Source organism: Felis catus, chromosome B1 (assembly GCF_018350175.1).
Source record: "Felis catus isolate Fca126 chromosome B1, F.catus_Fca126_mat1.0, whole genome shotgun sequence".
Lineage (NCBI taxonomy): Eukaryota > Metazoa > Chordata > Mammalia > Carnivora > Felidae > Felis > Felis catus.
This window is the reverse complement of record NC_058371.1, coordinates 193,557,974-193,584,606: the sequence shown is the minus strand read 5'-3', so window position 1 is coordinate 193,584,606 and position 26,633 is coordinate 193,557,974. Positions and strand designations below refer to the sequence as shown.

The 26,633-nt window shown below is 37.7% G+C and overlaps 1 protein-coding gene across 2 annotated transcripts in view; it reads right to left on the bottom strand.

Moving 5' to 3' along the window:
- Positions 1-26,633, bottom strand: part of FBXL5 (F-box and leucine rich repeat protein 5) — a 47,379-nt gene that overhangs the window by 8,144 nt on the left and 12,602 nt on the right. For both annotated transcript variants that reach the window (XM_023253293.2, XM_023253294.2), the window contains exons 3-9: positions 24,924-25,019; positions 22,568-22,754; positions 20,027-20,209; positions 17,933-18,058; positions 14,047-14,195; positions 13,343-13,425; positions 11,713-12,438 (exon numbers count right to left, since the gene is read on the bottom strand). In XM_023253293.2, the coding sequence (XP_023109061.1) occupies positions 11,713-12,438; positions 13,343-13,425; positions 14,047-14,195; positions 17,933-18,058; positions 20,027-20,209; positions 22,568-22,754; positions 24,924-25,019 (1,550 nt within the window). The remainder of the gene's footprint in view (positions 1-11,712; positions 12,439-13,342; positions 13,426-14,046; positions 14,196-17,932; positions 18,059-20,026; positions 20,210-22,567; positions 22,755-24,923; positions 25,020-26,633) is intronic.

Sequence of the window (26,633 nt, the reverse complement as noted above, 5' to 3'; positions counted from 1 at the left end):
AAGACATTCAATAAACAAGTCTATGAAATTTTTCTTTAGAAGAACTTAACAGTAACTCAATTCTTAGAAAGAAGTACTAAATCTTGGAACTATAATCTTCATTCTCCTACAGACCAAGTGAAAATTATCAAGAAAATTACGGACTAGTTTTGGCAGTTCCTCAGAGAGCATACGACCCAACACTTCTCCTAGGCATATGCCCAAGACAACTGAAAACATATGTTCACATGGTAACTTGCAAAGAAATGTTCACAGCAGCATCATTCATAATAGCCAATAAGTGGAAGCAACCCAAATTTTAATTAAAATGAATGGATAAACAGACATTATATAGCCATAAACTACTGACACATGCTACCAAATGGATGAACCCTGAAAACATCATGCTAAGTGAAAAAGGCCAGACACAAAAGGCCACATAGCATATGAATCTATTTTTTTATTACTTAAAAACATTTTTTTTTCATGTTTATTTATTTTTGAGAGACAGAGACAGAGCACCATCAGGGGAGGGACAGAGAGATAGAGACACAGAATCCAAAGCAGGCTCCAGGCTCTGAGCTGTCAGCACAGAGCCTGATGTGGTGCTTGAACCCACGAACTGTGAGAGCATGACCTAAGCCAAAGTCAGACGCCCAACTGACTGAGACACCCAGGCACCCCGAATCGATTTTTTTAATGTTTATATCTTTTGAGAGAGAGACAGAGAGAGAGCATGAGCCAGGGAGGAGCAGAGAGTGAAGGTGAGAAAGAACTGCAAGCAGGCTCAGTGCTGTCAGTGCAGAGCCCTACATGGGGCTCTAACCCACAAACCATGAGATCATGACCTGAGCAGAAATCAAGAGTCAGATGCTCAACTGAGCCACCCAGGTGCCCCTGTATGAATCTATTTACATGAAATATCCAAAACAGGCAGAATAGGCATAGAGACAAAGTAGATCGGAGGTTGCTAGGGGCTGGGGGCAAAGGGGAATAACTGTTAAACAGTATATAATTTCCCTATGGTATGAAGAAAATGTTTCTGAATTAGTGCTGATGCTTGCCAACCTTGTAAATCTACTAAAACCACTGATTTGTACACTTTAAAAGAATGAATTTAATGATAAGTGAATTACATGTCAGTAAAAATGAAACCCTAATGGCATATCCTAGAATAAAAACATTAATATAAATAGGATAAAATGAGGAGTGAGCTAAAATGACAATGGCAGAGCTAAAAAAAATACCAGGAACAAAACTGAGAACATTAATTTTCTGTGCAATATAAAGTTCTGAAAACTGAAACAGTCTATCTTCAAAGAGATGTCAAGGGGCGCCTGGCTGGCTCAGTCGGTTGAGCGTCCGACTTCGGCTCAGGTCATATCTCGCAGTTTGTGAGTTCGAGCCCCATGTCCAGCTCTGTTCTGACAGCTTGGAGCTCGGAGCCTGGAGCCTGCTTCGGATTCTGTATCTCCCTCTCTCTCTGTCCCTCCCCCACTTGTGCTCTGTCTCTATCAAAAATAAATAAAATGTAATTAAAAAAATTATTTTAAAAAAAAGATGTCAAGAGAGGCTCTCATTGAGCTTAATGGGAAATCAAACAAGTCAAAAATAAATATGCAATTATAATACCATATGATGTACGGTCTCCCAGGAACACACAGAAGGGCACTGATGGGGGAAGGAGAGGGACCCAAAAAGGTTTCCTTTAAGAAGGGACATTTAAACTGTGATAGAAAAAAACAGAAATTGGCCAATAAATGTATGTTACAGACAGAGAAAGCAAATACAAATATCTAAATGTAAGAAATATGGTGCCTTGGAGGAAGAGAAAATAGATGCATATGGCTAAAGATAGGATGGCTCTGTGTGTGTGTGTGTGTGTGTGTGTGTGTGTGTGTGTGTGTGTGTGAGAGAGATGTCTGTTTCTTGTCTTTTTTTATTTTTTTTGGCAGGGGTGGGGATGTGACCAAATCAAAATTTAGAGATTTAAGAAATAAGATATAAACTACAGAGGTAAGCAAAGGCCAAGAATTTAGACTTAACCAAAGTGCAACTGAACTCACTGAAAGGTTTAGATAGAAGAGTAATAACAAGTAATAAGAAATGCATTCTAGGGAGATCACTCTAGTCTGCTTTTTACCACCAACATCCAAGTATGATCAGGCACAAGCCTAACCCATAAAATGCAGGATGAATAAAACACAGGTTCTGCCCTCAACTGGGGAAAGAAATATTTAAACAAAGTATTGACAATATATGCAATAAGAAAACAAAAAGTTACAGAAATATACAGAAGTTATAGAAACAATGCAGACCAGGGAATGATTCCAAAATAGTAATCTTTAGAGGAATAGAACAAAATCCAGAATTCAACAATGTATAATTCACATTATCTGGTATCCAATCAAAAACTACTAAACATTCAAAGATCAGGAAGGAAATCAACAGAAACAGACCAATAAATGATAATGATGGGATTAATAGACAATGACTTTAAAACAGTTTTATATTTTAAATATGCTCAAGGATTTAAAAACCATACAAACATAAAAGAACCAAAAAAACACATATATTAATGTCTTTGTATGCTTTTGTATATTTACATATATTATTATATGTTTATGTGTGTGTATATACATATATATATGGAGGGGAACATACCAAATGAAACTTCTGTACTACAGATGAAAAATACAATTTCAGAAATAAAAATACACTGAGATTAGCAGTGATTAGACACTGTAGAAATGATTAGTGGACTTGAAGACACAACTAGATTAGCCTAAATAAAGCAGTATTACCACTACCACCACCACCACCACCAAAAAAAAAAACAAAAACAAAAAAAACCTTGGTATTATGGATTAAATTGTTATCACCTCTCTCCCCCTAAAAATATGCTGAAGTCCTAACACCTGGCATCTATAAGTGTGACTTTGGTTGGAAATAAGGGTTTTGCAAATTTAATCAAGTTAAGATCAGGTCACTGGGGTGGACCTTAATCCAATATGACTGGCGTCCTTGTAAGAGGAAAATTTGGACATAACAGAAAATGCCATGTGAAGACATAGACAGAGACTGGAGTTACGTTGCCACTAGCCAATCAAAACACAGGTCTACCAGAAGCTGAAAGAGTTAAGGAAGGATCCTTCCTTAGACATTTTAGAGGGAGTATAGTTTGGCCAATACCTTGATTTGGAAAGCTAGCCTCTAGAAGTGTAAGAAAATAAAGTCTATCATTTTAATTACCAAAGACACTGCCATTTAACATAGCACTTTATGTTCTAGCCAGAGCAATTAGATAAGAAAAAAAATAAATAAAAGACACCCAGATTGGAAGGGGAGTAGTGAGATTATCTTTGTAGAAAGATCTTACATGTAGAAAACTCTAAAAAATTCATAAACTGTTAGAGCTAATAAATTCAGCAAAGTAGGATACAAAATCAACATGCAAAAATCAATTATATTTTTATATACTAGCAATGAGCAATCAGAAAAGGAAACTAAGAAAATTCTATCTACAATACCATCAAAAATTTTAAATACTTATGATTTTAATTGAAAAGGCAAAAGACTTAAACACTGAAAACTTAAACTACTGAAAGAAATTAAAGAAATGAAAACAGGGACTCAAACACCTGTATGCCAATTTTTACAACAGCATTATTCGCAACAGCTAAAAGGTATAAAGGATCCAAGTGTCTAGCGATGACATCAATCGATAAATAAAATGATGCATAAATACACTGGAGTATTATTCAGCTATAAAAAGGATGAAGTTCTGATACATGCTACCACATGGATGAACCTTGAAAACACTATGCTAAGTGAAACAGGCAGACACAAAAGGACAAGTGTTATGACTCCATTTATATGATGTATCTAGGATATAGAAATGATGCAAATACACAGAGACAGAAAGTAAAATAGAAGTTACCACAGGCTGTGAAGGAAGAACAAGGAGTTACTGCTTGATAGTTATAGAGTTTCTGTTTTGAGTCTTGAAAAAGTTTTAGAACTGGATAGTGGTGAAGGCTACACAACACTGCAAATGTACTTAATGCCGCTGAAATGTACACTTAAGAATGGCTAAAATGGTAGAACACCTGGGTGGCTCAGTCGGTTAAGCATCCAACTCTTGATTTCAGCTCAGGTCATGATCTCATGGTTCACAAGACTGAGCTCCGCATAGGGCTCCGCGCTGACAGCATGGAGTCTGCTTGGGATTCTCTCTCTCCCTCTCTCTCTGCCCCACCCCTGTGTGTGCTCTTTCTCTCTTGCTCTCTCTCAAAATAAATAAACATTTAAAAAAAAAAAAAAGAATAGCTAAAATGGTAACCTCTATAGAACATATACTTTACCATAATTTTTTTCTTAAAATGCATACAATCCCTGGAGCAAATATTAAGTAAATGAGGTACTAGCCAATAGGAGAAATAAGATGCTAAAAAGTACTTAATAAATCCAAAAGACGTCAGGATAAGACAGAACAAGAAGAAAAGATGAAACAAGAGGAAAACAAAGAGCAAGATGGTAGGCATAAGTTTAACAGTATCAATAATTATATTAAATGTAAATGGTCTAAATACATCAATTAAATGACAGAGAATATCTGACTGAACAAAAAAAGTAAGACCAGGAGCACCTGAGTAGTTCAGTTGGTTAAGTGTCTAAATCCTGATTTCAGCTCAGGTCAGGATCTCACAGTTCATGAGATCAACCTGCATTGAGCTCCAGGCTAACAGCATGGAACGTGCTTGGGATTCTCTCTCTCCCTCTCTCTGCCCCTCTCCTGTATACACATGCACTCTCTCTCTCTCAAAATAATTTTTTTAATCTTGACTTTTCAATGTACATTTTTATAGTCAATGCTCTTGTCACAAACCCTATATAACCAATTTGCCAGAACTAATTGCTATCCCATCCCTGAACAGAACATAATGACTAACGCAGGATATCCTGACAGCTCCCAATTAGCACCTCTGTTCCCATATATTAAGTTGTATGAGTGCATGAGTTATATCTGTTCTCAAACCTACTGACATCAATTGTACTTATTAATGTAATTGAAATAATTTTTAAACCAACATAATGAATACAAAAATTGTTTTTAAAATTTAAATTTGCATTTATTTCCTTAGCCTTTTTCCCAAGAAGTGCACATAAAATGTACTAACTTTATTCCAATCTCTACTCAAAAAATGCTCTTTTCAAAGCCTTTCCTGTCTATCAAATACGAAGGAGCATTCTCTGTATTCTCTACTCTATAAACTAACTTTACTTTTCTTCAGAACATTCAGTCTGATATTACATGTTTACTGACTATTTCTACCACTAAATTATACACTCTATGAAAGCTGGGAATGTGTCTTATTTACTCTGGATCCGTAGCAATTAGAACAGTGCAAGTTATCTAGTAGGTGCTCAATAAATATCTAAATGATTTAGAAAGATTCCTTCAGGAAACTAAAGAAGTCATCTGCACTCAGATTGCAGACTTTTTCAGTTAGCTACCAGTCTAAATGATATTAGATGAGATATTCCTATGTGGTTCCCCGTTATCAAAATTAATTCTTCCTTAAATTCAAACTCAAAGTGTTTATTTCAAGGATATCTCATATGTAAACTCCTCACCACTACCTGTAAAACCATAAGGCAGAAATGCAATTTATTTCCATTCCCAATAGCAGTAAAGTTTTTATTTGTTATTTCTAAGGTTAATAGTATCAAAATTTAATAATAAGTGCCAAACTCACACTATGAAATAACAACTAAAAATCACTTTCATGCTTTTCTTCAAATTTCACTTAGGAATTCACTTCCTGCCTTGGAGGGAAGTAGGGGTGGAAACTCTTTAGTATTCAAACAAAGCCCTATAATTCTTCTGTTAGATGAAATATGCCCCTTTCTAGCATTTTCTAAACCTTACCAGAAAGTTTCTAAACCCTTTTTCACTGAAAGCAAGTAGAAGAAACATCTTAATTAGATTCATCAAAAATTTTGACTCCCTTTGAAATTGATTTTTAACTGCAGAATTTTTAATAAATTCTGGCGTATTTAAAAATATACCAACAAAACGAAAGAAACACAGGAAAACTGCCATTTCCTCAGACATCACCGCAGTTCTGAAATATTACAAATGGTCATATGTCTTATTTCATTCTTTGGACAATAAAACTGTTGAGTTGAAAACTCAACTGAGCGGTACCAGGCTTGTTCTCAGGGTTGTGAATTTGAACCTCATGTTGGATGTAAACATTACTTAAATAAAAATTAGAAAGAAAGAAAGAAAGAAAGGAAGGAAGGAAGGAAGGAAGGAAGGAAGGAAGGAAGGAAGGAAGGAAGGAAGGAAGGGGAAGGAAGAAAGAGGGAGGGAAGGGAGGAAGGAAGAGAAAAAGTAACTAAACAGAGCCACAAATAAGTTTTAATATGGCACAGTAGTAATGAAAAAGATAATGGTATTGGAAATGAATTTTAGGTTTTAAATTGAACCAAAAATTCCTTTTACTTTAAAACCAAGTTACATTCAAACACAACTAAAGCCACATCAGGAATACATATATAAAAAACACAATAAAGAAGCCTGGATGACTCAATCGGTTAAGTGCCTGACTCTTGATTTTGGCTCAGGTCATGCTCTCACAGTACACAGGTTCAAGCCCTGGGCTTGGGCAACAAGCCCCAGGCTGGGCTGACAAAGCCAGAACCTGTCTGGGATTCTCCCTCTTGCGCGCACTCTCTCTCTGCTCTTCCTCTGCTCATGCTCTCTCTCAAAATAAATAAGTAAACATTTTAAATATATATATATATATATATATATATATATATATATATATACACACACACACACACACACACACACAATATGGGCACCTGGGTGGCTCAGTTGGTTAAGCGTCCAACTTTGGCTCAGGTCACGATCTCACAATTTGTGAGTTCAAGACCCACGTCAGGCTCTATGCTGACAGCTGGGAGCCTGGAGCTTGCTTAGATTCTGTGTCTCTGTGTCTCCCTCTCTCTCTGCCCCTCCCCTGCTCATGCTGTCTCTCTCTCAAAAATAAATAAACAGTAAAAAAAAAAAAAAAATTAAAAAAAATATATATATAGTAAAAAGTTTAAAAAGGAACAAAATGAGAATATGGTTGTCATTTGCTTTTTATTGCTTTAACTACAGTCTATGCATTTGGGTTTGAATACACAGAAAATTAATGGAATGATGCACAGCAGCCCAACCATAATGGCAGGAGTTACCTCAGGGGGAAACATTCTTGGTACAGGACTTCTGAAAGATTTTTGTAATAACCTCATATTAAGTATCTTTTATAATGGTAGGGAAGTATTAGGTTTTGTGCTTGGTAAATTCTTCATCATAAAATATCTGACCATCTGATTATTAAAGAGATCTGGTAAGGGGCCCCTGGGTGGCTCGGTCGGTTAAGTGTCCAACTCATGATTTCGGCTCAGATCATGATCTCAGTTTGTGAGATTGAGTCCCACGTAGGGCTCTGTGCTGACAGCGTGCTTGGGATTCTCTCTCCCTCTCTTTCTGCCCCTCCCCCACTGGTGCACACATGCTCTCTAAATAAATCAATAAATAAGTAAGTCTGGTAACATTCAAATCTACACTGACCCTTAAAGAACATGGAGGTCAGGCATGCCAACAATCCCCACCTCACACAGTAGAAAATCCGAGTGTAACTTTTTTTTTTTTAATTTTTTTTTCAACGTTTATTTATTTTTGGGACAGAGAGAGACAGAGCATGAACGGGGGAGGGGCAGAGAGAGAGGGAGACACAGAATCAGAAACAGGCTCCAGGCTCTGAGCCATCAGCCCAGAGCCTGACGTGGGGCTCGAACTCACAGACCGCGAGATCGTGACCTGAGCCAAAGTCGGACGCTCAACCGACTGAGCCACCCAGGTGGCCCCCGAGTGTAACTTTTGACTCCCAAACACTTAACTACTAATAGCTCACTTTTGACTGGAAGCCTTACCCATATCATAAACAATTAACACACATTTTACATGTTACATATGTATTATATACTGCATCCTTACAATAAAGGAAGCTAGAAAAAATAAAATGTTATAAAGAAAATCATAAGGAAGGGAAAATACATTTACAGCACTGTACTATATTTATAAAACAAAACAAAACCCTGTGTGTAAGTGGACCCACACAGTTCAAATCCATGCTGTTCAAAGCTCTACTGAACAGTAGAGGGCCTGTTCAAGGGCAAAAGAGAAAACACGTAATCAGTTTCCAAAGGCTCATATCAAAACTAATCAGGGGTGCCTTGATGGCTCAGTTGGTTGAGCTTCTGACTTTGGCTCAAGTCATGATCTCATGGGTTCGTGAGTTTGAGCCCCTGCATTGGGCTCTCTGCTGTCGGCAAGGAGCCACTTCCAATCCTCTGTCTCCCTCTCTCTGCACCTCCCCTGCTCACACCCTCTCTCAAAAATTAAAATAAATAAATAAATAAAACATTAAAAAAAGGTAACAATTACTGCAGAACTGCTACTACTTAGTGAAAACCTACCATGCGTCACCTATTCATCTTATATAAGCCTCAGTTTAAGTGTTTTAGACAAAGCCAGTTATACAGAGGAAAAACAGTATCAAAAACAAACAAAAATCAAAAAACCAGTATCAACCTACACCAAGTCTGTCTGTCCCAAAAGTCAGTGAACCATGGTTCACTGGCATTTTCTCCAACACTTTGTGTAAGAACACTTAATAACCTAACAGAGCTCCAAGTGGGTCCTATAAAACATGTAATAGAACCTAGGTGCTGAGAAGAGCTACCTCTCTGAGCTAACGAATGTCTCCCCTCCACCCTTCTTTGCTCTAAGAAGAAAGAGATCAATTTAATCTGCTAAAGATTTTATTGACAAAAAAAGAGAAAGTAAAATACGGAACTTGTCACACATGGTCTTCTGGAACTTAAGAAGGCAGTACAAGTAGATCATGCTCAAAGATCAAAACCACTAAACTCTGGCTACTCGATTCCAATACTACTCAACAGTGCTTTGCTTTTTGTAAAACTTTAAGGGTATATAATGGCATTAAATTACTTCTACAGACATTCCACATTTTTCAAAATCCCCAATACAATACCATGACTCATTTTAAGTTAAAAAGAGAAAAGAAAATCCCAAATAATGAAAGAATAAGTGTAATGCTGTACCCCTTAAAGATTTTTAGCAGGCCAAATTCTAGCATCAATGCCAATAAATTAGCAGAGAATTATTTTCTTCCCAAAAACCTTTACGAAGATCCCTTTCAGCTAACTTTCCTGTAGATTTAAAATAGGATTTTATTTATAAAAGTTTTAACTACAAACGTTTTTATAAGTTATTAAACCATGTGGGGTATATCTGAAATAAATATACCTTTTTAAGAGTGCCTGGATGGTTCAGTTGGTTAAGTGTCCAACTTTGGCTCAGCTCATGACCTTGCAGTTCATGAGTTCAAGCCCCACATCGGGCTCTCTGCTGTCAGCATGGAGCCTGCTTCAGATGCTCTGTCCCCGGCTTTCTCTGCCTCTCCCCCACTCAATCTCTCTCAAAATAAACAAACTTTAAATATATATATTATATATATATATATAATATATATATACACACTGTATATACCTTTTTATAATGACCTAACTGCTTAAAGAACAAAGAGAGAATATAGAAGGCAACTCAAAAAATACTATTTTTCTGCTTTTCTACCTTCCATTTATATACCCTCAACCTACTTCTATAGACTTATATTCTACTATTGCCCAATACATATCCTTCACTACAACCAAACTGGATACAAGTCTCCTGTAAACATTCCCTATTGAGTCCAACTTAATCTGCTAAAGATCATACTTAGGAGAAAAGAGGGAGTATTAGGCTTTACGTTAGATGAACTCATTGTTTAGTTTGTCTAGCACCCCATTATTAAAGAGCCCTAGGGGCGCCTGGGTGGCTCAGTTGGTTCAGCACCCAACTTCAGCTCAGGTCATGATCTCGCGGTCTGTGACTTTGAGCCCCGCATTGCGCTCTGTGCTGACAGCTCAGACCCTGGAACCTGCTTTCAGATTCTGTGCCTCCCTCTCTCTCTGCCCCTCCCCTGCTCATGCTCTGTCTCTCTCTGTCAAAAATAAATAAACACCAAAAAAAAATTTTTTTGAAGAGCCCTAATAAAATTCAAGTCTATTATAGAGTAAAAGAGAAACACAGAATCAATTTGTAAAAGTTTGTATCAAAGACAAAATAATTATTGCATATTATTAAGGCTGAGAAGAGCCATAACAGCAAAAGAACCTAACAGCAGCTCCAACAGTGTTCTACTACCGTGTGCTCAAGTCCTCCCCACTGTTTGCAATGGTACCTTTTCCCACTGCCACCTACTAAAATCCTTCATTTTTATTCAAGATTCAACTCAATGTCATCTCTTCATTTAAAAAAAAATTTTTTTTTAAGTAGGCTCCATACCCAACATGGGGCTTGAACTCACAACACTGCAATCAAGAGTCAGATGCTTGGGGCGCCTGGGTGGCTCAGTCGGTTAAGCGGCTGACTTGGGCTCAGGTCATGATCTCGCGGTCCGTTGAGTTCGAGCCCCGCGTCGGGCTCTGTGCTGACAGCTCAGAGCCTGGAGCCTGTTTCAGATTCTGTATCTCCCTCTCTCTGACCCTCCCCCGTTCATGCTTTGTCTCTCTCTGTCTCAAAAATAAATAAACGTTAAAAAAAAAAATTAAAAAAAAAAAAAAAAAAAGAGTCAGATGCTCTACTGGGCCATCCAGGTGACCCTCTTCATTACATTCTGTGATCATTTACTACAATTGAATGAGAGGTCTCTGTCTCTACTTTGATCCCCACAGAATCTTCATTTGAAATGCCTTAAACAGTGGACACAAATAGGGGTGCCTGGTGGCTCAGTCAATTAAGCATCTGACCCTTGATTTCAGCTCAGGTCTTTATCTCATGGTTTTGTGAGTTCAACCCCACACTGGGTTCTGTGCTGGCAGTGCAGAGGCCACCTGGGGTGTTTCTCTCTCTCTCTCTCTCTCTCTCTCTCTCTCTCTCCTCTCTCTCTGCCCCTCCCCTAGTCACTCTGTCTCTCTCTCAAAATAAATAAATAAACATAAAAAAAACTGTTTTTAAAGAGTAGACACAAGTAACACACAGCAACAGAATATGGTATACATTATCTTCTTCTTTGCTACAAGTCCTTGAGGGAAAACTATCTTATTCACCTTTACATCCACTAAGGCACCTTAGAAAATGCGTAGGCGTTTGCTAAGCACTGATTAAACTCTCAGTGGTCTTCCACATGTCACAAAGAATTTAAATTGACTGAAATGAAACTTCGAGCTCAGGTTATATTGCTTCAATGCTCTGAAGTAGGACAGACTCCGGTGAACTCTTTTGCTTAAGTAAATCAGCTGAAAGTAATGACTTAGATTCCAATTTTTTTTAATGATTATTTATTTTTGAGAGAGAGAGACGGAACCAGCAGGGCAGGGGCAGAGTGAGAGAGAGACGCAGAAATCCTTAGCGGGCTCCAGACTCCGAGCTGCCAACCGAGCCTGACACGGGGCTCGAACTCCCAAGCAGTGAGTTCTTGATCTGAGCTGCAGTCAGACTCTTAGCCAACTGAGCCACCCAGGAGCCCCTAGATTCCAATTTTTATCTCACATTTGAGAATGTGAACATGTCCACTTCCTAATATTCTGCAACAGGTCACTTACCTGAGACCATGATCTGTGATCTGATAACATCCGGACAGACTGAGAAACAGAAGTACACGTCCAGTCTCTTGGTCAGATTTTTCACTCCCAGAGTAAATTAAGTCTTTTCCTCTGAGCAGTCTAGTCCTTGATGCTTTTTTACACGATGCAGAAGACTCTGGGAGCGCTGACATAGTTCTCAGAGCTGTCCCTGTACAACAAAACGAATGACCGCAATATGCAAAGGCCGGGGAAGCGCCATGCTGCTGCCAACAGACACTAGTCCTTAGTCCCACAATATCGTGACTGTAACAGGCAGAGGAGGAACAACTAAAGTTGGATGCTGTTTCCATTACACAGAGACTTTCAACATTTCTGTGTCTCCATTCTACAGCATCTTCAATATCAGCCAAATCTTCAGCATCTAACATCCACACATACGGAGAAGGGAAATTTTCAGAAGAAACAGGCTTAGTCCAGGGGTGTTCGTTATCCATGTCTTCTCCGATGCCTTTGTTAGTTAAATCGTGCAAACAAGCATACTGCTTGGTGGACTGCATGGTAATGTCTTTATTCTTCCATGGAGTCGAAGTAATTTTGCTCGTAGAAGTTTTCAAAAGGCCACTCTGATGAGATGTCAGAATTCCAAGGGCTCTAGAAATCTTCTCTAGAGCCACATCTGTGATTTTTTCACATCCAGACAGGTCAAGATGCCGAAGACTTTGGCAGCAACCAAGCCAAGACCAACTATAATTAAGAAGTAACAAGACTATTAGTGGATATTGTTAAAATCTTCAAAAGTAGATGAAAACTAGAAGAAAGATTTAAAATCTAATATAATCAATCACATATTTACTGAACATCTACTGCCAGGCACCATTTTACGTGGTAGGATAGGAAAAGACAGTAAGAGTAATTAGGGACTAAGAGTACTGCTAACATAATAGAAGGGTAAGGAAAGGGTAGAAAGGTATGGAAGGGAGAGACTTCACTTATTTTTCTGAAAAGTAACCAGTGGAGGCAAGGCGGTACACACACCAAAGAAAGAGAATAACTAGTAATTAGAGGAGGAAGATCCAGAAGAAACAAGCTCTAGCATCTGAGAGAGAACTAGCCATAGCCAGAGAAGGGTACACCTCTCCCTCTGAAACAGGCAGAGAGGTGCTGATACAAATGCTACAGTGGGAAAGAGAAGGGTGAGGCAGAATAAGAAGGAAAGTGATAGCACCTAAGGAAATAAAACCTGTGAAGACTATGGCTTGACCAAAGTGTTACAGTTTCAGAGTATGAAGAATGTAAGCGGGAGCTTTGCCAAATGGCACTGGGAGCCCAAATGAAATAGAAACTTCTTAAAAACGTATAGTGCCAATCTACATGACTGTACAGCAGGGCTCAAAGGTCTAGACACAGTACAGGATTATAAAGACAAAAGGATGATGCAGATTCAAGTTTTGGATGAGCAGGAACCCATGGACAAAAGCAAAGAACTGGAGGGTGCTATCAAATTGTAACCATACATGACTGAGATCTATCTGGATAGTAACAAATAATAGCACAATGAAACTGCAATTATAAAAATAAGAAACTACAGAACAATTCTACTAATTCATAAGTAGAAATCCTTATACTGAAATATTTAAAAATAACTCACCTGTCAAATGCAGAATCTGAAATGTCAGTCTGGGTAAGATCCAGATGTTCCAAGTTAGGACAAAGTTCTAAAATTTGCCTAACCTAATGGGGGGGGTGGGGGGGGGGGAGAGGGGGAAATCACTGTGAAAATCTGCAGACTTTTAGTTAGATTGAAAAAGACGTAACTTTTAATAAATAATATAAGCCAGTAGTTCCCAAGCTTTTGTGCATGTAAAAATTATTTGGATACTGCACTACAAATATATATTCTGGGCTCAAACTCTCAAGAATCTGTTTTAGTACCCATAATACTAGACCCAGGAAATTTATATTTAAGGAATACCCAAGGATATTCTGATGCAGACTTTTAAAACAGTGATTTAATCTCACTTGCCCATTTTACCATGCCTTACATACAAAGAATCATATAAAACTGGGCTTTCTCACTTAGTATCTGTGAAACTGAATAAATTATTTAACCTCTCCTAGTCTTGGTTTCCTTCCTGTAATGTGTACAGTTATCTACATATAAAGATACTATGAAAACTGACATGAAATAACATGAAAGTCAGCCCTGTATGCCTACCCATGGGAGAGCACTCTCCTGGGTAAAAGGGTGGTTTTTTCTTTTTCTCCCCTTAATTAAATTCAGAAATAAGTAAACCAAATGTAGATCACTGCTACTTTTTCTTAATACCCAAACTAGTGCCAATTTATACATACCATCTTGCTGGAAACGGCAGAGCTGTATGCTAATACTATAGTTTTTACTGAAGTACCAACATATGGTAGAACATCGTGAATTAAGCCGTGAAGTAAACGTTTTTCCATTTGTGCAATGCTGATAGCAATTGATTCTTCGGCAGACTCCTCTGTAAAATGAATTTAAAAATCTAAGAATTTGATACACTAGTGATAATTAGGCTGCTCAAGGAATTACCAACTTATTACATATGAAATTCTTTTTGCCATTCTTAAACTCCCTTATGTATGCAAAGCAAATTAAATGGACAAGGTCTCACTCGCCAGAACTTAATATTTAACAAGTCTGACATTAAAAAGAGACAAAAGGAAAAAAAAAAAAAAAGGTTTACAATGAGAACGAAAGAAAGACTTTTTCTCATTTGCTTCAAAGTTGAAAGCGATTTCCATATCAAAGTTGGTACAGCAGAGAGAAAGAAAAAAATAACTCCAGTTTCAGGCACTTTAAAAAGTTTTGGGGGAAAAAAAAAACTCTGACTATTTAAAAGAATAGAAGCTCTTCAAGAAAATATAGGATATCAAAAGAAAAATGATCCATAATAAAAAGTATCATTTGTTCTTTTAGTAAAATAGAAGGGACAAAGAGTTAGAAGAAACTTAAAATAATCAAGTGAGCATGGGACGCCTGGGTGGCTCAGTCGGTTAAGTGTCTGACTCTTAATTTTGGCTCAGATCATGATCTCACCGTCGTGAGATCCAGCCCTATCTCTGGCTCCCACACTAGGCAATGAGCCTGCTTGGGATTCTCTTTCTCCCTCTCTCTCTGCCCCTCCCTTGCTTGCTCGCTCTCTCTCTCTCTCTCTCTCTCTCTCTCTCTCCCCCCACCTCTCAAAAACAAATTTAAAACCATAAAAATTAAGTGAGCCTGGTCATAATGAATCAAGCAAAAGTAAAGTGCCTTAGAATTTTTTAAGAAGTTAAAATTAAGCACAGCATTTGGTTTTTGCTTAATAACTTTCTTTTTTTTTTCAGTTTATTTATTTATTTTGACAGAAAGGAGGAGAAGGAATGAGAGGAGGCGCTGACAGCTCGGAGCCAAACGCAGGGTTCAATCCCACAACCCTGGGATCACAACCTGAGCCAAAATGAAAAGTTCAGTGCTCAACTGACTGAGCCACCCAGGCACGCTCCGATGTTTGCTGAATCACTTCTATAGAGCTTGGATACTTACAATGAAATGCAGGTCTATAACAACCAGCACAACAAAAACACTACAAATTCCAATTTGATGTAAGGGGAAAAACACACACTAACTACACTAAAAAGAATGAATACCTGTATCACCTTTCTCAGGATCCTATTATTATTATGTTTACCAAAGACCTAGCCTGAATGTCTCGAAACATAAAACAGTTTAACAGAGTAAGTTAAAGTCTCATTTCTTTTTTGAGAGAGAGAGAAACTGCGAGCACACAAACAGGGGAGAGGGAGAGAGAAAATCTTAAGCAGGCTCCTTGCCCAGTGAGCAATGAGTCCCACTCGAGGCTCAATCCCATGACCCTGGGATCATGACCTGAGCCAAAATTAAGAGTCAGACGTTCAACTGAGCCCCCCCAGGTGCTCCCAAATCTCATATTTTTAAGTTTTTTTTTAACATTTATTTATTTTTGGGAGACAGAGCATAATAATTCTCAATTTGTGACTAATGTTTACATATTTACCCTAAATTCCTTGTTTAGCCAGACATATATGTAAAGTACAGAGATAAGAATTACTTTTAGCGGGGTGCCTGGGTGGCTCAGTCAGTTAAGTGTCCAACTCTAGATTTCAGCTTGGGTCGTGATCTCACGGTTCGTGAGTTCAAGCCCCACAACCGGCTCCACACTGGCAGTGTGAAGCCTGCTTGGGATTCGCTCCCTCCCTCTCTGCCCCTCCCCAGCTCTCAAAATAAATAAATGAAAACTTAAAAAAAAAAAAAAATTACTTTCAGCGCACTCTAAATATTCTGGTATAATTTTATTCCCAAGTCAGTCTTTTGATTCTGTAGTCCTATCTAAATCTGTATTATTTACTGTGAAATCAAAAAAATAAATTAATTAAACATCCTATGAAGAACAGTATCTTTCTGCAAGACTAGTAAAGACAACTAAACTTAAAAAGCACGAACATAAAGCACAGTGAGTAGTTTAATATGAGATACACCAAACAGCTGAATATATTACCTTAAGGCTCAATCATTACAGCCTTAACCTTTCCCTTTCAGTATGAATGCTTATGGATAAGCATGGTCTTTGGCTATCAAGTGTGGACACAAATACACTAAGTTTGGTAAAGACTTTTAAAACTCATGGGTTTTGCTCAAATTTTTCAGAGGACCTTAACTAATCACCCTATTTAAAATTGTAACTTCTTTCCTCTCTTTCCGGCACCCTTTCCTTTTTTTTTTCTCCACAGCACTAGATCCTATCCAATATGGCATATATATTTTGCCTGGATTTACTGTTTATCTCTCCTCTTCAAATTTTAAGCCCAAGGATTTTTTTTTCCTATTTCGTTCACTATTAACCTCATGTTCAAGAGGGTTCTCTTGTCACAAGGTAAGCACATCACCAAATCTAACTGGCAAATATCTCTTCCTTACGTAGCACCCTCTAAATGTTCAAAACTGTAACACATAAACATTCAAAACTATGTAAAATGTGGCGACTTCACTTCAGACAAGTAAACTTGCTACTGAAATAATCTTTACATGCTTTTAGTCCTCACTTTCTATATGTTTAGTTTTTTTGCCAGACCAGCTTACTATTTTTTAAGTGAGCAATTTAGAATAAAAATTCCCTAATGTTTCAGTTTTACGAAGTATTAGTGTCTTGTCCCTTTTTTTTTTTTTACTATTTCATCAAGTTTTAGCAATTATTTCCTAGAATAGTACCTAAGACAGTATTTATTATCTTCCTCCCCCATACTCCCAAATAGCATCTTTCTGCACTTCTATTATGCCATTTTTTACTAAATACCTTGAATTAAGGATTACGTATTCCAAATTCTCTCCCATATGAGTTCTTTAACAGTAAGGATAACCTTAGTCACGCTTGAGCTCTCCCACAGTGCTTAAAGAATGGTACCCTAGTTTTTACAATCCTTCGCCATTTACAGAGGATTTTCATGTATATATATTACTTCCTAATTCCACAACAACCTTGTAAGGCAAGTGGTAGGACTGTTTACAAATGAAGAAACAGGTTCAACAGCTTCACACTCCTTCCTCTAGGCCACAGAGGACTCAATAAATACTGCTGAACTGGTCAAATGAAATGGTCCTAAAAATCACATTGTAAACTGCAAAGTGCAATAATGGATGTACGTTACTTCAAAAAGGAGAACAGTCTTTAATTTTTTTAAGTATTTAAATATAAAAAAACCTCTACACACACTTAACAATTACTTCAAACAGAATAAACTTTAAATCTGCTTATTATTCTTTCAAATCTCACAAAGTAGTAGACTTAAAAACACGAGTTTCCTTAGAAAACATGTAAATGTTTCTTTAGAAAATGTGTAAACCGGGGTGCCTGGGTGGCGCAGTCGGTTAAGCGTCCGACTTCAGCCAGGTCACGATCTCGCAGTCCGTGAGTTCGACCCCCTCATCAGGCTCTGGGCTGATGGCTCAGAGCCTGGAGCCTGTTTGCGATTCTGTGTCTCCCTCTCTCTCTGCCCCTCCCCCGTTCATACTCTGTCTCTCTCTGTCCCAAAAATAAATAAATAAACGTTGAAAAAAAAATTAAAAAAAAAAAAAAAAGAAAATGTGTAAACCTTAACACCTAGTAGTCTGTAAATTCATAACTGCTGGATATAGTACGAATTACCAGAGTCGCATGGACTAACGTGAACTCCCAACGTGGCTTACCAGACTCATCTACATCAGCGTCCTCATCCCACTCCTGAAAAGCACGACTTTCATCTTTTCTGTTTTTCACCCATTCCTCGTCAGGTTCGGTATCAAGTTCAGCTGCTGGACCACTATACCAGTCACCTACTCCACAAATAAGTAAGAAAACAAAATAAGATCACACTGGCTACCGCTGCCCAAAAAATCATCTATTTCCAATAAAAATCTCTGCACACAGAAAATACTTGAGTTCTAGGCAATGGGCCAGCTATTGTTAGAAATATTCAATCATGGTTAAAATATTACACGTAAATAGTACACAAAGGATCAATTTCAGACATACTAAAAAGAATTATGAAAAATAACCATCAATAATCTTACATGCAATTTTAGAAATCATCGAAAAGAACTTAACCTTTTTCCCCTACTGTGACTTCACACTGGCACCAGTACCCTCCAAATGATGACAGCTAATAAAAGCAAGCACAGACTTTCTGCTCAGTAGTGAATAGTCGGCAGTTCATTCAGCAACAGGTAGGAACATAAAGTCGAAGGGGAAAGATTAAGGGAAAGCTAAACCATAAATTTAAAGACCCTGGAGAATACACTGCGATTAAATTATATGATTGTGAAGTGAGAGACAATGCAGAATTAACTTACTGAACTTTTAACATTATATCTAAAGTATGGTTTCTCAATCTCAACACTATTGACGTTCTGCACTTGGGTAATCTTTGTTGTGCACTGGAGGGAATTTAGCAGAAACCCTGGTCTCTACTCACTGGAGGCCAGTATAATCTCCCAAAATAAAAACAAACAAAAATGTTTCCATAGACATTTCAAAATGTCCCCTGGAAGGTGGTAAAATAAATTCTGATTGAGAACCACTGGAAACAAACACCATAAATAAATAAACATTTTTATTGAAACTTTTTGTTTAAACATATTAAAAAAAAAAAAAGCATATTTAAGATCTGATGAACACCATAGAAGTCTTGCACGGCATTTTCACATTTGATCTTTATATCAAATAGTACCTAATTATCTTTTAATTCAAATTAGTTAACAGTTAAAACTATAACTAAACAAAAAGCATTAAATATATCCATATTTGCCTTGACTTTTAATATTTCATTTTCCTACAACTAATAGAAAAAATTATTTCACATCAAAATATTAATTCCAATCATTTGTCTACACAATACTTCAAATAGCTTTGCTCAAAAAATAAATATCTAACAACAGCTATTTTAAACATGTTATATATTAATAAAAAAATAAAACTTTTTAAATTCAATTTGTAACTTAATTATAAGAGAAACACATATTTCCACGTCCAAGTCATAAATTATAGAAAACAAAAAACTTTTACATAAATTTGAGGTTAAAAGAGTCACTTAGATGAAACTGTTTTAATTCAATGACAGAAAAATGTATGCCATATTACTTGCATTTACTCCACGACTGCATTAAATGCTCATGAAAAGGAAATTTTCTTTAATTGTTCACACGTCAAAGTAACTTACCGCAGTGAATTAAATATGAAATTGTGATTTGTAGAATGAGGCATTACCAATCACAACAAAAACATGCTAAAGACAAAAACAGATTCAGTTACTTTGAGCCACTGCCAAGGCAGCCATAATGGTGCCTCATCTTTAAATTTTATGGAATTTATTCTATTATTTTTAAAATACTGAATCTATTTAAAGCTGTTCTGACAATGCATTAATTTCATTTTTCACTCTGAACACACTCAAAAGTAGGAGGAAGCAGCATTTAAAAAGTAGCATAACGAATATTCATAAACTCATCACCTATCTTCAACAATTATCAACATTTTACGAATTATTTAGCAACCTCTCCCGTTTTTTTCCTAATTATTTTAAAAGAAATTGCACGCATCACATAAATCACTCACAGATACTTCAGCACTGCTAGTTTTTCAAAAGTAGTATACAAAGAACACGTGATCTAACTACGAAATCTACTTTTTGGTCAACCTCTCAGAATTTCCCTTCCTGACCTTGCTTATTAACATCTATGAATAATCATTTGAAAAAAATGGATTGAAATTATTTTTTAAACAAGCTAAAAGTCACATTTACCTACCTCTAGCCCAATGAACAGGGTAAAGATGTTTCCAAAGCGATCCAGTTTTTGCGAGCTGAGACCATTTAGTGCTTACTTGACTGCATCGACATAATTCTTGAGGATTAAGATAACTGAAAATTGACAGCATTACCTCAGGAGGAAGATGGGTTATACCTGTGGATTGCTCTGACACTTCCGCTTCTGAAATAAAAAAGAAAAACTTGAACATTAAAGGCTGTAAGGGCAAATGCAGTAAGAAGTTAAAATCACATTTCTATAAATAAAGTTCAGTGCCTAAAGTCCACTCCTTCCTGCTTGCAAGATGTGGAAAGGAAATAACATGGATTAGTGGTAACATGGGGATGTTCAACTTGTTAAGAACCCGTAGGGTTAAACTATCATGGCCCAAATCATACTTCATCAGTGGGAGCTACAATCATGAACACAGAATTGACTTCCTCTTACAAAGGCATCACAGAAAAAACAATACTCACTTTGTAGCCTAAGAAGCATCATTTGAAAAAGGAACCCAGCAGGTTTTACAGCTTCCAGTGTAGAGTCAGCCAGATGATGAGCTCTCCAAGGCATTTTTAATGACACACACAAATCTCACAACACGTTCCACTCATCTATTAGGATTATGTCAGTATTTTCCTTGTGTTCCCTCTCTGATTTTCACATTTGATACAAGATGCCTGTGAAATCTAACTTCTATAACCATGGCTAACCTACTGTTTGTGAGCCAGTTGAGAAAACGTAAACATTTCTAATGCTGGTATACATTTATCAGGAATCTTTTGTCAGCAACTATTATAAAAAATAGTCACTGAATGTCCAATTTCCCATAAAGAATTACTTCAGTAATTTTTTAAAAAATGCAAATGAGGCGCTACAATAAAGAATACAGAATACAAAAGATTCATCATTAAAGGATTACAAAGAATTTGAGGTACTTTGTACATCTGATTTGCCCTCAAAAAGCAACTTAAATACAGAAATGCTATGATCAAATTATTTTAACCTAACCCTTTTCAAATAGCAAATATTTAATCATAATACAGCTATAATTTGCTTTGAAGGAGTGGGAAAATTAAACGTAATAAGTGTGATGCTTTTAAACCCCATGTTGTAATTACAATTAAACTAGACACAACAGGTCTTGGCTTGGTGTCTAAGGCCCAAGCTGCATTTCAAAGTGCAGCACCCAAGTTTTATGGGTTTAATTATAGGTTCACCTATAAAAACATTTTTGTTTCAACATGCATCTCACCTACTTTGTTAAATAAAGAGAAAAGGACCAATTTCAAAGAATTTTAAGCAATTTTAAAGGAATGTCATTGCTATTGCCCATGTAGAAACAGAAGAAATTTTTACTAGCCTGAGGATGCCAATTTTCCTCAATGAGGTTTTAAAAGGCAAAGCTATCAAAGATCTTTAAGAAAAATGAGGAAATAGTCTATGAATAAAAAAGGCAAACATATTTTACTTGCATCTGTCATTTGTTTTCTCAAAGTAACTGTACACAGAAAAACAATACCTCTCATTCTCACTCCTGTTTGTATTACTGGATATACCTTAAGACAATGACACATGGAAAAGGATGGAAATAAAACTATAAGCACAACTGATTTTAAAATCTGATGGAGGGGCCCTGAGTGGTTCAGTCAGTTAATTGTCCAATGCTTCATTTTGGCTCAGATCATGATCTCACTCACGAGATCGAGCCCCATATCAGGCCCCACACTGTCAGCCTGAGATTCTCTCTCTCTTCCTCCACCCCTCCCACATACACACAATCGCTCTCAAAAATAAACCTTAAAAAAAATTTTTTTTAAAAAAATGATGAGAAAAACAAGGAAGGGTAAAATCAGCCACTATGGTCAATGGAGCTCAGAAAGTTGGATGATACTGCAAAAGTGCTCTGTATATGGTAGCTTTCCATAATTTTGATTGGCCAAAATAATAATTATTACTACTACTACATGAGTTCCTTTAAGAAACACTATATTATATTGCTTGTGGCCCAAATATATGGGATTTTTTTTTTTAATTTTTATTTATTTTTCAGAGAAAGAGGGCCAGAGCACAAGCAGGGGAGGGGCAGAGAGAGAGGGAGACACAGAATCCCAAGCAGACTCCAGGCTCTGAGCTGTCAACAGAGCCCGATGCGGGGCTCAAACCCACAAACAGTGAGATCATGACCTGAGCTGAAGTCAGATGCTTAACGGACTGAGCCACCCAGGTGCCCCCCCCCACTCCACCCCCCCGCCGATGCTAAATTATCATAACATCAAATTCTTAGAAACTAGTCTTCAATTAAATGTACACTTGTAAATAAATGCTTTAAATTTATTCCTCAAACAAAATCTAAAGCTCATTATCAACAAGACACAGATGGCCTCAAAACTAAATCATTCATTATCTAAACATAGGAATCTCAGGGGCACCTGGCTGGCTCAGTCAGTAGAGCATGCAACTCTTAATCTCAGGGTCGTAAGTCCCACATTAGGTGCGGAGTCTACTTAAAACAAAATAAAAAAATAAACGTACGAATCTCACCTTTATCTGACTTTTCATCCACAGAATATTTAAAAAACTTCTGTCGCTCCTCAGCTTGATTCCACAGGCTAAGACCTCTAAGGAGTTCCGCAGTGTCCTTCTGAGAACAGTGCTGTGCAATCACTTTCTTCTTAATATCCTTAAGCTCTTCATAGGTAAAATATTCCATTAACATTGGCTGAAAAACCTAAATAAAACAAAATATTCATAAGTAAATATGCCTAACTAGTTCTGTTTACTCTACACCTTTTTTTTAATGTTTATTTAGTTTTAAGAGAGACAGAATGAAAGCGGGGGAGGGGCAGAGAGAGAGAGACACAGATCCAAAGCAGGCTCCAGGCTCTGAGCTGCCAGCACAGAGCCCAATTTGGGGCTCGCACCTGTGAACCAGGAGATCACGACCTAAGTGGAAGTCGGACACTCAACCGACAGAGCCACCCAGGTGCCCCAGAGATTCCTATGTATAGATTTTTTTTTTAATGTTTATTTTTGAAAGATAGAGTATGAGCAGGGGAGGAACAGAGAGAGAGAGAGAGAGAGAGAGAGACAGAATCCGAAGCAGACTCCAGGTTCTGAGTTGTCAGCACAGAGCCCGATGAAGACCTTGAACTAGTGAACTTCAAGATCACGACCTGAGCCGAAGTCAAAGGCTTAACCGACTGAGCCACCCAGGCGTCCCTATACCTTTTAAATTATTAATGGCTCGAGTGTAGTATTATGACCTCGTATTTCAAAAAAAATAAAAATTTTACTTGTTGCCACCAAGTTAGTTTAGCCAAAAAAGTGTGTAAAGAGTATCACCAAAGACCCTTCTTTCTACAGCTTCTCTAATAAATCCCATGGAATTTAAAAGCATCAAAAGCAGAAGGTTTTCTGTACAAACACTCTCATCAGTCTCATATGGTTAGACATTTAGATCCATTAACTGCCTTCTGATACCTCAGTAACTGAACTCTACCTCAACAGGGCCTCTAAATCATGAGAAAGGTACCCAGTGTACTAAGAACCATAAAACTCAGAGGTCTACTGAGACCTTGAACTATCTATATTTCTTCTTCGAAACAGATGCTTAGTCCCAACCCCCAATTTACAGAATTAGAATCTTGAAGAAGTGAAGACAAGGCTTTTGTTTTTTAGGGCGGGAAGGGGGCGATCATTTTGATGTACATCACAGGTTAAGAAACACTATTCTAGTAATTCAGTGGCTTCAGTGGTGGTTTCGTCACAATGACTTGAGGACTTTTCAATATATCCAGGCCAGAATCTCTCACCTGATTTAATTAGTCCGGAGAGAGCTGAAAAGTAGATTTTATTTTTTTAAATATAGATCTGATTATAAGGTGAAGCCATAAGTGAGAATGACCACAGTAACTAATTTGCAACGAAACAAGAATCCAGCTCCTCAAAATTATTTATTTTTCTATTCCTTACCCTAATCCTGATATTCACCCCACTTTAGAGAAAAAAGAGAATGGAATAATGTTTTACTCATCCACTCAGTGATAACCCAGTATGTGTGTAGTAGGAATAAAATTGGTAAGTTTAACACTACCATTTGATTACCAAAATGTACTACAAAAAAAAGATCAGTAAAAATTCTTTAAACTTAGCATGAAAATACACAAAACATTAAAAAGTTTAAAGAATCCCCTAAAGGTTCTATGAAGACATTAAGGTAACATAAAAAGCTACTAACATTCAATACAATGCCATGTACATAGTAAGAAAATAAATATTAGTTGACTAATTGAATTAAATAATGGATTCAATGAGGGACAGCTGGGTGGTGGCTCAGTTCACTAGTTCAAGCTCCAAACTGGGCTCTGTGCTGACAGCTCAAGAGCCTGGAGCCTGCTTGGGATTCTGTGTCTGTCTGTCTGTCTGTCTGTCTCTCTCTCTCTCCCAAAAATAAACATTAAAAAAAAATTTTAAAGGTGTAGAGTAGGGGGCACCTGGGTGGCTCAGTCAGTGAAGCATCTGACTTCGAATTAGGTCATGATCTCACAGTTTGTGAGTTCAAGTCCCGCATCAGGCTCCATGCTCAACAGCTCAGAGCCTGGAGCCTGCTTCGGATTCTGTGTCTTGCTCTCTCTCTGCCCCTCTCCTGCTTGCACTCTCTCTCTCTCAAAACTAAACATATATACATATATGCATACATACATACATACATAAAGGATTCAATGAAAAGCAACCAAGGGAAGAAAATTAATGTTTTCCTTAGGGTTTTCTTCCTTTCCTAAAATGAACTGGAGGCTTATCTTCCTGTGCATTATTTTGAAGAATGAAAGGCAAAATAAAAATAACATCTTAAAAATTTCATAAATCAAATTTACAAGGGAGAAAAAATTATGCTTACCTCTTCCTCCTCTTTCATGTGAGGAAGAAAATCTCTTGTAAAAGCCTCCAATCTCTCTTTCAGCTGTTTTGCATAATTTAACTGCTCACATTCATTCTAGAAACATAAAAAAAATTACATCCTATAAAAGTTTTGCTTCATTATTTACACTGTACTGATCCTAGGAAATCAGTTTAAAATGCAACATAAACCCTCAGGAAAAAGAACAGACTGACAAATGGCAAAGTGGTCTCTGTACTTTTCAAAGCATTAAAGATACCCTTAAAGGGGCACCTGGGTGGCTCAGGTGGTTAAGCATCCAACTTTGGTTCAGGCCGTGATCTCGCGTTCCGTGAATTTGAGCCCCGTGTCAGGCTCTGTGCTGACAGCTCAGAGTCTGGAGCCTGCTTCAGATTCTGTGTCTCCCTTTCTCTCTGCCCCTCCCCCACTCATGCTCAGTCTCTTTCTCTCAAAAAATAAACATCAAAAATTTAAAAAAAAAGATGTCTTTAAATTATCTTGCAAAGGAACCTTGGATTATTAGTAATGTGATCTTATACTTCTTTAAAATGTCATGAAGTTGGGCCGCCTGGGTGGCTTAGTTGGTTAAGCCTCCAACTTCAGCTCAGGTCATGATCTCATGGTTCATGGGTTTGAGCCCCAGGTCAGGCTCTGTGCTGATAGCTCAGAGCCCAGAGCCTGCTTTGGATTCTGTGTCTCCCTCTCTCTCTGCCCCCGCCCACCCCCTCACGCTTTGTCTCTCTCTTCCTTCAAAAAAAATAAACATTAAAAAAACAAAATTTTATGGGGCACCTGGGTGGCTCAGGCGGTTGGGCAGCTGACTTCGGTTCAGGTCATGATCTTGTGGTCTGTGAGTTCAAGCCCTGCATCGGGCTCCATGCTGACAGCTTGGAGCCTGGAGCCTGTTTCGAGCCTGGGGCCTGCTTTGAATTCTGTGTCTCGCTCCCTCTCTGCCCCTTCCCCATTCCCACTCTGTCTCTCTCTGTCTTTCAAAAATGAATAAATGTTAAAAAAAAAATTTTTTTAATAAAAAAACAAAACTTTAAAATGTCATAAAGTCTAAAAATAGCAAGTATTTGCTCAAAACTTCTACTGACTTCTAATGTCTACATTTATATAATCTCTATGTTTCTTTTCCTAATCTATGTCTGAGCAGTTCACAAGAGCCTACTGGACTATATCACCAGAGTTCCTTCAAACTCATCTGGGGCACCCTCCACTACACGATCTACAACACCTGTTATGTTATGCTGACGGAACACCATATCTACTTCAAAAAGTCAGGTTATCAACGTACTTCTAAGGGTAAGGGGCTCCCAACATTGTTTAGTAAATCACTCTAATTCTGGACAATAACTAAAAAGTTCTTTCTCACATGAACTCAGATCTCATCTCCCTGTAACATCTAACACTTCTACATCAGCCCTATCAACTTAAAACATGCAGAATTTTACAGGGGTACCTGGGTAGCTCAGTCAGTTAAGCGTCTGACTTTGGCTCAGGTCATGATCTCACAGCTCGTGGGTTCGAGCCCCGTATCAGGCTTTGTGCTGACCGCTCAGAGCCTGAAGCCTGCTTCAGATTCTGTGTGTGTCTCTCTCTCTGCCCCTACCCTGCTCATGCTCTGCGTCTCTCTCTCTCTCTCTCTCTCAAAAACAAACACTTAGGGGTGCCTGAGTGGCTCAGTCGGTTGGGCGTCCGACTTCAGCT